Here is a 17,016-nt window from a genome sequence, read left to right as displayed (position 1 = left end):
GAGACACAAGTTGACACTCATAAGAAAGAGTTTCATATCAAGGAGTAATCAGCTATCAAGAAAGCATCCCAGCCCAGTCCAAATCAAGTCCGAAAGTCCGATGCTAGTCCGTAAGTCTGATTCTAGACCATGAATCAATCCCTCTTCAGACTCACACGGCCACAAGCAATGATTCAGAAGGCAGGAAGGTCTCAGGCCAGTGGGTGCAAAGTCTTGTGGATCCAGTGGTGGTGGTGGGTGCATCTCAGGGCTCCGAGTGACTCACTAACAGGAAGGTGAAGCAGAAGGGGGGGGGCGGTGGGGAGGCTCCCAGGACCCTCCTTATAATGAGGTCATGCCCACAAGAAGCCATCATCAGGCGGTGACCTGATTGACAGCCTAGACTGTACCCCTACACTTCAAGTTGACATGAAAGGATGTCACCATCACACCCTCTTAGTCTGCAACCAGCTCAGCACCCTAGGGACACACAAGCCTCCAGGGAGAGATGGGCGGTGCATTGACCTGGAGTTGAACCTTCATCTCCACCAGTGTGGAAGCGGAGAAGTCTCCCCTGAGCCATAATTTTTATTTGCCACTTTCTTGTCTCCCGGCTGAATCATCAAATCGTGTGTAGATGGGGACTGACTGTAGTCATTGGTGACCTCCAGTCTCTCTTTGCCCAGATGCAGATATGGAAGGGTGTGTGTGTGTGTGTGTGTGTGTGTGTGTGTGTGTGTGTAGGGGATTGGAAGGAAGTTGTTTCTGGAAGGTGTAGAGAACTGGGCAACATGGAATGGGGGGGGGTGCAGCAATGAGGGCTGGGTTCTGTAGCCAGTGTGGGTGTCACTGAATGCCAGCTCCTCTGGGGAGCTGAGGGGCCCAGGCTAGAGCATTCATAGGTGTGACGCCATCTGAGGGCTGGTATAGTGAGATCCCAAGCCCAGGCCAGGCAGTCTGGGGGAATGCTACCAACCGTGGTGTGTCCTGCTGCCTCTGCTCCGTGGGCATGGGCGGAGCAGGTCCCAGCAGCCAGTGTCAGCACTGGGCTGATGGGAGGCGGGGCTGGTATAAGGATGGAAGGGGTCAGGAAGAGGGGGTGGGTGGGATGGGGCATGATGGTGAATAAATAAAGGAATGAATGGGTGCTAGGAGGAAGACACAGCCAGCTTCCCTGAGTGCCCTCTGCCTATTCACACAGCCACATCCTTCTACATATGGGTGTCGGCGTACCCAAACCCTTCCCTGAGTGTCGTCAACTGTGAGCTCAACTACTCCGTGGTCCTGACATGTCACACAAAAAACGACACCGAGGTGACCTGGAGCCTGGATGGGAAACCCCGTGGGTCCTTCCGAAATCTAATCATCCGACGGCTGTCCCTGGAGGACCTGGGCAACTACACATGCACCACCAAGGACAGCAATGGGCAGGTGTTCACTGACAGCGTGATCGTCTCAATGGCAGGTGAGTCCCACCAGGCAGAGTCCTCTGCCCTCGCCGGTCTGTGGCCAGCCTCCCCAGTTCCCCTGAGCCACGTTCTTCGAGCAGCCTCCTCGGACACACACCGTACTTCCTAGCCCAGGTATCGTTCCATCCTTCCATCTGCCTGGTGGGAGCCCATTTTACAGATGACAGGCTGCAGGTCGAAGAGGCTGGCTCTGAAAAAAGCCCGGCTCAGGATCTGGACCAGGCTAGCTGGATCCCTGCTGCAACCATCTCCTGGCTAGGTGCCCTTGAGAGACTCTCTCAGGGCTCCACTCGGTGCCACCTGGATTTGAATCCCGGCCTCTTGCATCACTTCCAGGCCGGGCAACTTGGGATGACTGCCCGGGTCTCGCCGCACCTCACGTGTAAAATGGACAAACTAACAGTGCCTGCCCCACAGTGTGGTCCGGAGCATTTCACAGAGCAAAGCAGGCAGTTGTCAGATGCATGGAGTCCATTCCCACTCTTAGTGACCCCAGGAGCAGCAGCATGACCCCCCCCCCCCCCCGCAGGCCTGAGCCTTGCTGACACATTGTGTCTGAGCCCACTGTAGCAGCCACCGTGTCAGTCCATCTCCTCGAGGGTTTTCCTCTTTGGCCCTGACCCCTCTACCTTACCAAGCAGGGTGTCCTTCTCCCAAGAAGCAGCTGGGCGATTCGAAGCAACCCACAGCCTTTTGGGTTGTCGCCCAGGGTCTTGATCGCTGTGCTCCCAAGACTACTTGGGAGATAAACCGTCCACGAGGGTAATTCAGGATCCGTTCCATCCAGTCATGTCCATCATCAGCCTTGACCTTACTAAAAAGGCGGGTGGAAAGATCAACCCTTGGAACTAGCTGACCTTCAAAGCGGCCCGTTGGACCCCCGATTCCTTTAGCTATTTATATTTCTCACAAGACGAGGACATGGGCATGGCTGAGAGCGCATGTCTGCAGCCATCCACTGACCTCAGAGACATGGTTAAGCACGTGGTGCTTGGAATAGACCTGTGCAGGATAGACTGGCAGAAGCCCTGCGGCATAGTGGGTTTTGTCTTGGGCTGCTCACCACAAGGTCAGCAGTTCGAAACCACCAGCCCCTCTGCAGAAGGATGGCTTTCTGCTCCTGTGAGGCTTTGGGAAAGTCACGGGGACAGTTCTACCCTGTCCCATAGGGTCATGCGGGTCAGAACTGACTTGATGGCGGTGGATTTGGTTTGGGGTTGGATGAGGTGAAACCCAGCAGCCATACTTTTTGACTCACTCTCGTCTAATGACCACAGGGACAACATACACACACATACACACAGACCACCACCACCACTACCTCAATACCCTCCCAATGGTTCCAACTCATAGCAACGCTGTAGAACTGCCTCCTGGGGATGGTGTGTTGGTCTGGATACTTTAGAGAAACAAATCCACAGAAACTCGTGTGTAAGAGAGAGTTTTATATAAAAGGTAAGTGCACCTCAAGAAAATATCCCACCCAGCGCTGCCCAAGCCCACAAGTCCAACATTAACCAATCTGTCTGACACCAGTCCACAAAGTCCTCCTCCATATCTCAAAACACACGCAATGACACTGACTGCAGGAGGAAAGCCGAGTCAGTGAACATGTGAGCATCTCAGCGCTGGCACGGATCTCCACACGGCTGCTCCAGCACCCAGGGCTGCATCGGGGTAGGTCCATGCGGCTTCTTGAAAACTGGAAAGGTCACGGAGCCATTTATCCCTCCACCCTTCAATTAATCCCGCATATGTTTATTGGCCAGGTTGACACAATAAACATTAACTACCTCAGATGGTTTCTGACGCTGTAAATCTTTGAGGACCCTCCCACTGCACCCCTGGGACTACTTGCCCGCACGTGTCACTCATTGACTACCACTGCACTGATTCAAACTCAGGACAACGTACTGGACTGTGTAGAACTGACCCTGTGGGTGTCCGAGACTCATTACGGGGGTAGATAGCCTCTTCCTTTGCCCTTGGAGGGCTGGTGGTTTCGAACTGCTGGCCTTGCAGCTACCAACCCAATGAGTCACCACTGCACGACCAGGGCTCTTCATCCAGGTATTGGGGGTAGGATTGCTCTTCATCCAGGTATTGAGGGTAGGATTGCGTCCAGGTATTGGAGGTAGGCTTGCTCTTCATCCAGGTATTAATTGTTTGGCGATGCCTAGTATGTGCAGTAAGCTGCATGGAGCCCTGGGGTCTGCTGACAAGGATAGTTAGGATCAGTGACGAGGCCGAGCCCAGAGTCCAGTCCTGCCATCACACCTTCTTCTCCTCTCTGAGCCTCATTTCCTCCTCTGTGAAGCGGGAGTGATCCCACCTGCCTTTGCCGGATTCTTAACAGAATGAACATGAATGAAGCCGATTGAGCACTTACCAGATAGCAGGCGCTTCCAATGGCAGCTACCGTGATGAAGATTGCTGTCAGTGTTCTTCACGGAAGACAAGTACAGGGGAGCCCTGGTGGCATAGCGGGTTACACGTTGCACGGCTAACCTAAAGATCGGTGGTTTGGGGCCACCAGCCACTCTGAGAAGGAAAGTTGAGTCTATCTGCTTCTACAATGATTGTAGCTTTCGAAACGCTATGGGGGCGGGTCTACCCTGTCCTGCAGGGTGGTTATGGGTTGGAACCGACGGACAGCAGTAGGTTGTGTGTTTTTTATGGGGTTTAGTTGTTTGGGGTTTATTCAGGGCAGTGAACCTCAAACACCGTCACCATCCATCTGCAGATGGATTTTGTTCTTCCTATTGGTTCTCAGCTGCCCTGAATCTGCTCTCTCTGCCCCCTGGTGGCACTGTGGGTTGGACGATACGCTCCTAACTGGAAGGTCGGTGGCCCGAACCGATTAGCCTCTCAGAGAGAGGAAGAGTCTGCCTGCTTCTAAAAAGATGTAGAACCTCAGCCCCTCAGAAAGTCAGACATACAATTTTCTATAGAAGCTTTTCTGGGTTTTGTTGTTGTTATTGGTTTTTTTAAATCATTTTATTGAAAGCTCTTACAACTCTTATTACAATGCATACATCAATTGTATCAGGCATTTGCACATATGTTGCCATCGTTCTTTTCCAGACAATTACTTTCCATTGAACCCTTGGTATCAGCTCCTCTTTCCTTCCCCTTCTGCCCCCTCATCCTCATGACCCCTTAATAGATTATAAACTATTATTATCTTCATATCTCACACCGACTGCTGTCTCCCTTCCCCCACGGTTGTGACTGTTTTTTTGTTTTGTTTGGGGGGAGGGTGGATTTTGCTGTTGTATGTTTTTCTCTATATAAAAGCTCCAGGATAGGTCCATCCCTAGAGACAGTCACTGGATTAATAGTTTCTCAGACTTGGGGAGAAGTAGGGAGCTATTCATGTGTCCAAGAAAGAAGACGTTCTAAAATCGATTGTAGCTTTTCAATCTGCTGGAACTATTGTATGATATGTGAAATCTGTTAAAATATAAAATAAAAAAAATCAAACAGAAGAGTCACCCCCAGGGAAGCCCACAGGGGCAGCTCCACTCTGCCCTCTAGGGGTGCGAGGAGTGAAGTTCTCCCCGGGAATGGCAGTGAGATGAAGTGTCCTTTAATAAATTAATTTTCAGTTGGATTCCAGGAAGCAGAGCCAGCCAGGTAGAAGCCCAACCCACTGCGCTGAGTCCTTCCAGCCCCTGTCCACCCGACACGACTGTAAACCCTTAAGGGGACAGACAGTCTGATCTTCAGCTGCCTTGGCCCTGAATTTTAAAAAATGTAAAAACCTCGCTGTCATCAAATTGATCCCCCAGACCACCGAGTGGACCCGCTCTACAGAACTTCGAAGGCGGTGCTCATTTGGCGAAATAGATGGTCACTCTCTCTCTCCACGGCGGCTGCTGGGGGGTTCCAACCACTGACCCTTCGGCCAGCAGTCTGATGCTTCATCCGCTGCGCCACCAGGGCTCCTGGGTCTAGCCCCCCCCCCCCCATGGTGACCCCGAGGAGGGCCGTACTCGCTGACGCACTCATCGGGAAACGCGCGCTGAGAGTTTCTGAGTGTCCAGGTTCCGAGCGTGGTTACACACCCCAACGTGGGCGGGGACCACGGGAGAAAGGGCCGGCGATCGGCTTCCATCAGGTCGCAGCCACGGAAACCTCCACGGAGCGGTTCCACCCTGATTCCGCTGCTGGTTATGGGATGTGGGAGGTGTTTGCCGTGGGGACCCCCACCGAGGCGGTCTGGGGCTCACAGATCCCTCTCGGTCCGAGATCAGGGAGGATTTCCTAAAGGGGACCCCAGAGCTGGTGGGAGGAGCCCTGGAAATGTGAGGTGGGGGAGATAGCACCGTGTGCCCTTGGAGAGAGGGGAGAGTGGAGAGGGGGGAGAGAGGAGAGGAGAGGGGACAGAGGGGGGCAGAGAGAGATGAGCTTAGCGCATAGAATGGGTCCCCTGGTTCTTAAAGGGGTCTGAGTGGAGAGAGATGAGCCTGGACAGGTGAGCTGGGTGCTAGAAGCCACCCCAGGCTCCTTCCGAGCAGGGAGGGGGTGTTCAGGACGGTTTTGCACTTTACAAATACCCCCCCCACACACACACACACACACACACACACTCCCACCCGCCTCGGCTTCCATGGAAAGCAGGGAAGAGGGAGGACGGGGTGAGGAAGGGTGGGAGTGGCCTCGGGCGGGGTGCTGGAGCGAGCGTGGCTTCTTCAGTCTTGGCCTCCTTTGGTCCGCAGAACCCGAAAATGCCCAGGACCCCATCGAACCGGACCCCGTGTTCTCCGTGTCGGGATCATCTGCCGTGGGCCTCATCGTGGCTGCGTTTCTGGGGCTCGTGGCGCTGTTGGGCGGCGTGATCTTCACCATCATCCAGAAGCAGAGGTATAGCCGGCCCCAACCGTGTCCATCCAGGCGGCCCCAGGCCCCAGCAGCCCCTGCAAACCGGGCAGACTGGCCCACAAGGGAGGCTAGACCTGCTGGGAGGGGGAGCATGTCCCCTGGTGCACAGAGCAGGGACTGACCCGGGCAGTGTCATCCTCTGTGTGAGGGGTCCAGGACCCCTGGTAGCTTAGTGGTTATAGGTTGGGAGGCTCACTGCAAGGTCAGCAGTTTGAAACCGCCCCCTGCTCTGTGGGAGAAAGACAAGACCACCTGCTACCTTCAAGAGTCAGTCTCAGAAATCCACCGTGGCAGGTCTACCCTGTCCTGGAGGGTCGACTGTGAGTGGGAATTGACTGGGAGGCGGTGAATTTTGAAGGTGGTGATTTGTGGGTGTTCGTTGTTGAGCCTGCTAACTGGCCTCAGCAAGTCACCCCCGGGCCTGGGCCATCCCGGGGTACAGATGAGACTGTCAGGGTCCATGGGATGTCCATCGGCGGTTTTGCAGAAAGAGACCACCGGACCTTTCCCTTAGTCCTTCTTAGACTGGAGCAGGCGTGGGGGAACATCGCATCCACCCCGTGGGCCGTGTCAAAGGCCAGCAACACTATTCATACTAGGGAAGAGCCGACGGCTTACCAAAGAGCAGCAGTTACAGCCATAAGCCAGACTCACAGCCATCGATCGAGTCGATGGGGGCACACAGTGGCCTTCTAGAACAGGGGAGAACTGCCCCCTGGGGGTTTCTGAGCCTGCAGATCTTTCCAGGAATACAAAACCGTGTTTTTCTCCGGCAAAGCAGCCAGGGGAGTCAAACAACTGACCTTGCGATTGGCAGCCCAACTTGTACCCCACTATGCCAATATCTATGCATGAGGTGCTGACTATGCTGCTGGCCTGGTGGCACCGTGGGCTAGCACTGGCCTGCTTACTGTAAGGGTGGTGGCTTCGCCCTGCCGCCAGGAGAGATTAGGGTGTGTGCTCCCATCAAAGATTCAGTGTCCAAAACCTGCAAGGGGAGTTCTACTCAGTCCCATCGGGTTGCTATGAATCTGAACGGATTTGATAGCAGTGAGGTGGTTTTCTGAGTAGAAGCATGCTTATTCTATCAACTCTCCACAAGAGTTCTGGTTTGCAGGGGTGAAGCTCGCATTGGCAAGAGCAAGAGGAGCCTAAACATGCAGAGAGAAAAGACGTGCCCCGGGCCTACAACTAGAGAACGGGGATTCGAACCCATGAGCCCTGCCTGTCTCCTACTTCTAGCTGCCACCCAACACGAACTCTCTCCTCGCCATTAGCAAGAAAGACCTCCCTACTCTGTCCTGAAGGAGAGAAATCAGCAGGCAGGGTGGAATGGGGTGGGGAGACTTTGTGGTCCCGTTTTGGAGGGGGGACGGGGGCAAGAGCCAGGCCTGCCAGCTCATGGACTTTTGAGGGACCTTCTGGTTTGTGGGAGAGAGGAGCAGGCTGCTGCCTAAATCACCCGCCTTAGAGTCACCCGGGTGGTGACAGCGCCACTCCTTGGAGTTGCCTTAAAGCCACACCCCCTCGTAAAGGTGGGTGTTGCCCCATCTTTCCATTCCCAAATGAGCAAAACTGAAGCCCAGAGAAGCTCATCATTTTGCCCAAGGACTCCCAGCTGGCGGGTAGCAAAGTTTGAAGGGAACCCAGTTTGGCTGTATTTTTATACATACAACACGCCTGTGCAAATAGTGCACGCGGGAAACTAGTGCACAAGGGGGTTGTGCGCAGGCTTGGGTAAGCCATTTAATGCACGCGCTGTTTGGGTAAGAGCCCAGCGATCCCAAAGCCATGTGCTTAAATGTGGAAAATCCTCAACCCAGAGGCTGGTCTGGAAATCCCGACTCTACCCATCCAGAGTCCTTGCCACCCCTTCCTCCCCCCGAGTGGGCAAGAGGGCCATTTGCTGTCCTCCTTACTATTTGGCCGACAGGGACTCCATGGCACCCCACGGATTCCCAGGACAGACACCAGAGAGAAGAGGCACCAGCATCAGCTCATCAGCTGTGTCCCTGAACCTCTTGGTGGGCCCAGGCAGTGCTCAGAAAAGAGGGGTGTGGGCTGAGTAAGACAGCCTGCATGCATCACCACACCCTCCAGGGCCGGGAGAGAGTCCTGCTATCTGCAGTTGTCCTCACAGAGAGCTGCAGTAAGACACTGTGTCAGTCTGGGTAGACTAGGGAAACAGATCCACAGAAACTCGTATGTCGAAGAGAGAGTTTTATGTGAAGGCTAAGTGTACATTCAGAAAGCATCCCAACCCAGTGCTGCCCAAGCCCACAAGTCCAACATTAGCCCCATATGTCCGACACCGATCCACAAAGTCCTCCTCCATCTCACAAAACACACACTATGACGCCGACTGCAGGAGGAAAGCCGAGTCAGTGAACGTGTGAGCATCTCAGCGCTGGCAGGGTTCTCTGCACGGCTGCTCCAGCACCCAGGGCTGCATCGGAGTAGGTTCATGTGGCTTCTCCTCAGGGATGTCTTGCAGGAAGTGAGCCTTGCCAGCTGCAGCAGGGAACTGGCTAAGGCAGCCACGCCCTGGTCCCACCATTAGAAAGCAAGAGACCTGAGAACTAAAAAGGTGAGGCTCACTGAGCCATTTATCTCTCCACCCTTCAATTAACCCCACATGTTTATCAGCCAGGTTGGCACAATAAACCTTAACTCTCTCAGACAAGGACCAGGGTGGGGTGGTTTTAAAGAACATAACTATTTTCTCACAGTTCTGAAGAATGAACGTTCCAATCAGGGTGCCAGCTGTGTTGATTCTGCTATAAACCTGCCATCTGTGGTGTGTGTGTGGGGGGGGGGGTGTCAACCCCTAACACATCATCTTGGGTCCTGTTGGTGCAATTGTACAGCTATAATATATAAAGATTATAGTAAAGTCACAGGGAATGAGAGAGATAGGAGAGAGAATGAAATAAAGGAGTCAGACACATTTCATAGTAGCATGCTCACCTCAGCCACTCTTGATGGTCCACGTGGAGGTGCGGAAGGAGGAGAGCCAGGGAGAGGGAGCAGGGAAGGAGGGAGAGGGGAAGAGGTATGGAGGAGAGGGCGTCTTTATTGCTTGGGGGCTTTTATAGGTAGCCGTTAGTCGTGCATATTCAGGAGTTACATAGGTCACAAGGTGGGTGGTCATCACAGTAAAGTCCCTGAACTCACAGGTGAGGAAACCCAACACCTGCATTGGGGGAAGGCATGAGGTGGGGGATGGGTGCCTTGGCAGGAGGAGATAATCAAAGAATGTCTGCTTCTACGGGGTGGGGGGGAGACAGAATCAGCCATGTGCCCCGTGGAATACATTCAAAGCAGGATAATGTGCTTGGACTTTATCTCTAATTTAGCTTTCCAGATTCCCTGTTAAAAGTTAGGGAATATAGCCCTGGTCATACTTCCCGCAGTGTGAGCTTCCCACGTGAGTGTGTGGCTCTGTGTGTTCTGCTATTTGTATGACGCTGACGTAATTAGGTTTAAGATCCATCCTTTACTGCATGTATGTCCTCAACTGACTGACTACAAGGTATGTGAGACCCCGTCTCACCAGGCTTGCCTCTAAGGAGCCTCCTGGCAGATTTGTTTGTTCTTTTGGCCACCCGTGGGGCTCTCAGTATTCTTTGCCAGCGCCATCGTTCAAATGCATCAGGTCTTCTTCCTTAGATCCAAGCAAGATGAAATCAAACAATATTACATTATAGGGTGACACTAATTACGTGACACCCGCAACACTGCAAGCAGGCACGTGGCACACATCACGTGGCATTCCATCAAACCCACACCAAACCCACTGCCATCGAGCCGATCCTGACTCCTGGTGACCTCATCGGGAAAGGCAGCACCGGCCCTGCGGGTTTCCAAGGTTGTAACTCTTTTTTTCAACCATTGTATTGGGGCTTGTACAACTCTTATCACAATCCATGCATCCATCCACTGTGTCAAGCACATTTGTACATTTGTTGCCATCATCATTCTCAAAACGTTTGCTTTCTGCTTGAGCCCTTGGTACGAGCTCATTTTTTTCCCTTCCTTCCCCACTCCCCTTTCCCTCATGAAGCCTTAATAATTTACAAATTATTATTATTTTGTCATATCTTATGTCTCCCTTCACCCCCGACGGTAACTCTTTACAGGAGTAGACCCCCTCTTCTCTTTCAGAGGGGTCGCCGGTGGTTCCAAACTGCTGACCTTGCAGATTGTCACCAGTGCACCACGGGGCTCCTGCATGACACATTATAAATATGACATGACATTACATCATATCTGTTACATTACGTACATTACATCACAACCACAGGTGTCTGGGTTAGGAATCCAACATACTTGGGGGGAGGGGGGAATATAACTCAATCCATCCGTGAAAGACCTGGACCCCCATCCCTGAACCATGCTTGTGTCCAAGTCCCAGCGGACTTCGGGTGAGTCCTTTCACCTCTCTGTGCCTCAGATGCTCACCTGTAAGTCAGGGAGAATGGTCAGGCCTACCTCAGAGTGGGTGTGTGGATCCACTAAGCAGAAAGTCGCCTGACACGCAGCCAGCGGCTCTTGGTGTCAGGCGCAAGTCGAGATGTTGTTACCGTTGTGACCTCTCCCTCTCCCTTTATCGTAGAACTGACAGACGAAGAATACGCTTGTGCTGCTGAAGTGTGGGCACCTGTCCTGTTGGCCTAAGAGGTGACAGTGGGATGTGTGGGGAAGAGGATCCTGGGACTGAGGGCAGGGTGAGATCCCAGCCAGGACTCCCTAGGAGACCTCTGCCTTCCTGGTTGCCTCTTCCTGTTTCTGTGAGACATTTCAATCTTGTTGGAAGCCCCCAAGGACTGCTTTTCCTTGCCTCTTGACGCCGCCAACACCCAGCTCATCAATTCCCAGAAGTCACTTAGGCAAGGCAACTCTGTTGTGGTTGTCCAGTGCCATTGAGGCGGTTCTGACTCATCGCAACCCGGTGCACAACAGAACCAAACACGTCCTGGTCCTGAGCCATCCTCCCAGCGGTTGGCATTTGAGCCCATTGTTGCAGCCACTGTGTCAATCTGTCTAGTTGAGGATCTTCTTTGGTTACTTTACCAAGCACGATGTCCTTCTCCAGGGACTGGTCTCCCCTGATCCCACGTCCAAAGGCGTCTCCAGCTCTTTAAAAATCCTTGGGCAACAAGCAAAAGAAATAGGTGAAGGCAGTGGGGGAAGTGGAATGTGCTAGAAGCATCCAAGAAGATGACCGAGAATCCCAGGTGGCATTCGTATTTGTTGTGTGACAAACACAGGCCCAAACTTAGTGACTTGAAACAAGAGCCGTGTCTTTGGCTTACAATTCTGCCAGCCATGTGGTTGGCAGGCCAACCAACACTGAATCCAGGTGCCTGGAATTCATAGTTCACTCTCCGCAGATGAGCTCCTTGTGATTCTGGTCCACGGCTCTCAAGGGCACAGAGCCCCCATTCAAGGGAAATGGCCCGATTTATCTTGGATCCCATTGCCTTGTAAGGAAGCTCCTGGAGAAGGGATCCAGTTGGCTTAGTTGGGCCATGTGCCCTCGTTTCATTCAATCCCAGTGGACTGAATCCAGGCAGGGCTGAGCTGTGTAACCACCCCTGGTTCCTGAGACCCCGGATAAAGGTATCTGATTGGCTTACTTGAGTCAGGTGCCCAGCTTTGGCCCAATCACTGTGGCTGTAGGAGGGGCTGGGGCAGGGATAGGTTCTTTAATCAGAGCTCCTTGGGCTCAATCTTGTCTGTGGGATGAAGGTGGGGAGGAGGGGTCTGTAAGAGAGGAGGAAAGTGGGGGAGGATGAAGGGTAAAGGGAAGATGGGGGAGGAGGGAAGGGTAGGGAGCAGCCCAGTGTTCAGTAAACAGAGGCATATAAATATTGCCTTGTATCTGATTAAAACAGAAAAACTCCTGGGGAGCGAGGGGGAAGCAATGGGGAGCTGATAGCAGGCCTCAAGTGGGAAGAGAATGCTTTGAAAATGATGATGGCGGCATATGTGCAAATGTGCTTGACACCGTGGAGGAATGGATGGGTTATGACAAGAGATGTAAGAGCCCCCAATAAAAGTATTAAAAACAAACAAACACACAGAAAAAACTCACTGCTCTTGGGTCTGTCCAGTCTTATAGAGATTCTATGGGTTTCCGAGACTAGCTCTTTACAGGAGCAGAAAGCCTCATATGTCTCCCTTGGAGTGGCTGGTGGCTTCGAACTACTGCCCTTGTAGTTAGCTGCCCAATACCTAACCATTCCTCCGTTACCGCTATTGTGTTGCTGGGTAAGCATTGAGCTGGTAACCAGAAGTTTGAGTGGTTCCAACCCACCAGCCGCTTCCTGGGCGCGAGTTGGGGCTGTCTACTTCTGAAAGATGTACAGCCTGGAGACGCTATAGGAGGTCCCCGGGAGTCCAAATCGACTCCGTGGCGGAGGGTTCAGTTCCGTGCGCATGCAGCTGAAGTTTTCTCCTTGGGGAACATATTACTGTGTGGCAAGAAGTTGGGATGGAGTCACAAACCCCAGCCATTCTCAGAGCGCATGTGCAAACAGGGCTGGCCGCTCCATTTTCAGCTGATCCAGCTTAATAGCTTGTACAGGATTGTAACAGGTGACCAAAAAAAAAGACAACCCACAGCGACCTCATACTGAGTTTCCAAGGCTACATACTGGCCCTATATAGTGCTCTGAGACTGTCCATCTCAACAGGAGCAGAGCCTACGCTTATCCCTATGATCAGCCGGTGGCTTTGAACCACTGGCCTTGTACCAGGGGTCTTACAACAAGTGAGTTTCGCTCTACAGGGGAAGTTCCATCCTGTCCTATGGGATTTGATTTGGAATTGGAATTGATTTCTATGGCCATGAGTTTGGTTGGCTGGTTGGTTGGTCGGCCGGCCAGTCGGTCGGTCGGTCAGTCGGTCGGTCGGTCGGTCGGTCAATCGGTTGGTTGGTTGGTTGGGTCGTTGGTTGGTTGGTTGGTTGTCTGGCTGGCTGGTTGGTTGGTTGGTTGGCTGGTTGGTTGGTTGGCTGGCTGGCTGGCTGGCTGGCTGGCTGGCTGGCTGGCTGGCTGGCTGGCTGGCTGGCTGGCTGGCTGGCTGGTTGGTTGGCTGGCTGGCTGGCTGGCTGGCTGGCTAGTTTGGTTGGTTGGCTGGCTGGTTGGTTGGCTGGCTGGTTGGTTGGCTGGTTGGTTGGTTGGTTGGTTGGGTCGTTGGGTTCGGTCTGCGTTGAGCATTGGACTCTCCGAAGAATCATCTATATGGGATCAAATTGACAAGAGCAACTCTAAAGAGAGCTTAGGGGTCCATTTATGATCATGGAGGAGAAAACTGCTCACAAAAGGAAGGGGGTGGGCATCGTGGGGGGGTTGGTGGCACAGGTCTGAAGAAGGTACATCAATGTCCTTAAACCCTACAGTAGCAATCAGGGTGAACAATCAGACCTGACTCCCCTTTTTCTCCATGTCAAGCACCCTGAGACCCTGGCCCTAACCCTAAACCCAACCCAAGTCCACAGCGTCAAGTTGTTCTGGTTCGTTGGCGCCCCCAGGTGTGACAGAGTGGAATTGCTCCATAGGATTTTCTTGGCCTCCTGGTCTAAACCAGAAGGTCAGCAGTTTGAAACCAAGGGCCTCTCCCGGGGAGAACAAGGTGACTTTTGACTCCCGTAAAGAATGACAGTCTCAGAAACCCACAGGGGCAGGTCTACCCTGTCCTATCGGGTCTCTATGAGTCAGAATCGATGCAATGGCAGTGAGTTTGATTTTTGTGGTTGAATCTTTATGGAAGGACCCCTGGAGGGGCAGGGGTTATGCACTGGGCTTGCTAACTGTGGCTGAAGACACTCTTACCACGCGGTTGGCAGTTCAAACTTCCTCGGCGGTCGTGTCACAGAAGAAAGGCCTGGCTGTCTGCTTCCAAACAGATTTTTAAAACTCCAGACTCACTCCCATTACACTGATTCGGACTCGTAACAACCCCGGAGGGCAGGATACAACAGTCCCTGTCGGCTTCTGAGACGGTAACTCTTTACGGAGTCAAAAGCCTCGTCTTTCTCCCTTGGAGAGGCTGGTGGTTTCGGACATCTGATCTTGCCATCAGCAGCACACCATGTGGCCACTAGGCCCCCAGGGCTACCCCCTTGATCCCACAGAAATCGGAACAACACAAATCAAGGATTTCTTTTCTTTTCAGGAAGCCAGTTTATCAGCCCCCAACTGCAGAAGACGTGGGTCTTTGAAGAGTTGGGGAAATCATCCAACTCGTGCTGGTTGACCCCGTGGATTTCTTTTACATGAAAAAAATAAACTGCTATCTTATTTGTAGGACCCATGGCGGTGTCCTGGTTACACATTGGGCTGCGATTCACGTGGTCCGCAGTTCAAATCCACCAGCAGCTCCTCAGGAGAAAGACAAGGCTTTCTGCTCCCTTAAGTAGTGATAGTCTCAGAAACCTACAGTGGGGCGCTGTAAGTCAGCTCCTACACACACACCACCCCTCCAGCCCCTTCCTCACTGTCATTTTGTTGTTGTTTATCCGTATTTTTCTTTTTCAAAATCGTTTCATTAGGGGCTCATACAATTCTTGTCGCAATCCATCCCTACGTCCATTGCGTAAAGCACATTTGCACATTCATTGCCCTCATCCTTCTCAAAACTTACAAGCATTGTTTGAACGCAATGTGGCAGCCGCTGGGGCCTGTCCACGCACCTCATGGAGGCCCTTCCCCCTTTTCTTCCCTGACCCTCCCTTTTACCAAGCATGACGGCCTTCTCCAGGGACTGGTGTCTCCTGACCACACATCCAAAATGAGAGGAGTCTCACCGTCCTTGGCTCTAAGGAGCGCCGTAGCGGTAACTTCTTGCCAGATGTGTTTGTCCTCTTGTCCGTCCGTGATCCTCTGCGTGGGCCACACAGACACCCTCATTCAAAGGCATCGGTTCTTCCTGGCTCTTCTGAATTCCTTGTCCCGCTGTTTTGGACACGCACGTGAGGGCACTGCACACGCCGTGGCTCGGGCCAGGTGCACTTTAGACCCCAAGGTGACTGACATCCAATGCTCCGTTAGCATTCAGAGAACGAAGACCCCATTGAATACACCTGGGTGCCTGCCTTCAGCTGCCTGTTGCTGCAGCGGAAAAGAGGACTGGGGTGGCCATTCAGTAACCGGAAATGAAGTCCTCGCTGTTGCTACTGCTTTAAACTGGAAATGAAAAACTTGCTGACGTCATTCGTTTGTCTTCTGCTTTCTGTTTTATTTTTTATAAAGCATGTTATTGGGGAGCTCTTACAGTGCTTACGACAATCCATACCACAATTGTATCAAGCAGCTGTTGCCATCATCATTTTCAAAACATTTTCTTTCTACTTGAGCCCTTGGTAGCGGCTCCTCTTTTTTTCCCCTCCCTCCCATCCTCGTGACTACTTGACAAATTATAAATTATTATTTTAATATCTTACACCAATCCGCTGTCTCCCTTCATCCACATTTCTGTTGTTCGTCCCCCTGGGGGGCGGGGGGCTGTTAATACGTCGATCATTGGGATCAGTTCCCCTTCCTCCCCCCACCTAATGTCTCTCATTTATTCATAATTTCCCCAAGTGCCTGAGCTGTGTGTAACCCTCAGCTGTGACCACAACCTTGAGGACCTGCCCTCCGGAAGTCGGCAGCCCAGTGGGGGAGACAGGCCTGCTCCCACACACATTAATGACCCAGAGTGGTCAGGGCTAGGATAAGGAGGCCCAGGGGCAGCTCCTGATTTAGGCTGGAATACAGGTGGGCTTCCTGAAGGAGGCATCCACTGTGGGAGAAAGGGGAACCGATTCAGACCGTGAGCAAGAGCAGCCTGGTCTCTGGAGGGTGAAAGTTGCCCAATGCTGTACTAAGCTGTCAGGGGAGCCAGCCCCTAACAAATCATCACAGACCTGGTAGGTGCAATTGCACAGCGATAATAAGTAAATATTATAGTAAAATCATAGAGAATAAGAGAGAAAAGAGAGATTGAAATAATGGAGTCAGACACATTTCATAGCATGCTCACCTCAGCTCCTCTTGGTGGTCAGGACAGGAGAGCAGGCAGGAGAGAGGGGGAGGGGAAGGAAGACAAGAGAAGAGGGGACAGGGAGAGAGTACCAGGAGAGCAAGCTCTTTATTTCTAACCAAGGCCTGTACACCTTTTGGGGGCGTGCCAGCCCCCTAATTACAGGTAAAGACATCCTCCCAGGAAGGGGTTGTACTATAGGTAATACAGCAATGAGAGGGGGACAATCTAGGGGTGTACACTCAATAGGAAGGGGAGGGATTGGGGGTACACATGTGACAAGAAGGGTGGATCCTAGATTCAGGATAGCAGCCTAACTTAGAATGTCACTGAGCAGGTTTGACCCCTTCTCTGGCTCTCCATGGAAACAATCACTATCTTTATCAGTAAAGTGTGAGCCCCACCTACAGTGGATCAGACTGCAGTCTGATGACTGAATGCCCTCAGGGAGGACGTCTCTAAGCATCTGACCCCCCACCATGTGCTGGCGAACAGCCTCTAATGTTGGCCTATCTTTGGGGGAGACAAAGCTGGGGAAAAGTCTTTTCTATCCTACACTAAGCATGTGCAGCCGTTTATCCCCCCAAAACCTAGAAGGTGGGTGATGGCCTCAGCTCCAGCTTACAGATGAGGAAGTCGAGCTGTCACTTCTACC

The 17,016-nt window shown here is 52.5% G+C and overlaps 1 protein-coding gene across 5 annotated transcripts in view; it reads left to right on the top strand.

The window, feature by feature from the left end:
- The window catches only part of IGSF23 (immunoglobulin superfamily member 23), a 110,903-nt gene extending 94,305 nt beyond the window's left edge, over positions 1-16,598 (top strand). For 3 of the 5 annotated variants that reach the window (XM_075537585.1, XM_075537583.1, XM_075537584.1), the window contains exons 4-6: positions 1,181-1,444; positions 6,170-6,314; positions 14,514-16,598. In XM_075537585.1, coding sequence (XP_075393700.1) covers positions 1,181-1,444; positions 6,170-6,314; positions 14,514-14,559 — 455 coding nt within the window. In that variant the 3' untranslated portion in view covers positions 14,560-16,598. Of the gene's footprint in view, positions 1-1,180; positions 1,445-6,169; positions 6,315-10,947; positions 12,084-14,513 lie in introns of those variants that run through there. The other 2 variants (XM_075537587.1, XM_075537586.1) reach the window with 2 other exon arrangements.
- Positions 16,599-17,016: the final 418 nt, after the last annotated feature.

Source organism: Tenrec ecaudatus, chromosome 18, assembly GCF_050624435.1.
Source record: "Tenrec ecaudatus isolate mTenEca1 chromosome 18, mTenEca1.hap1, whole genome shotgun sequence".
NCBI lineage: Eukaryota > Metazoa > Chordata > Mammalia > Afrosoricida > Tenrecidae > Tenrec > Tenrec ecaudatus.
The sequence above is the reverse complement of the archived record's forward strand: the minus strand, read 5'-3'. Positions and strand labels throughout refer to the sequence as shown.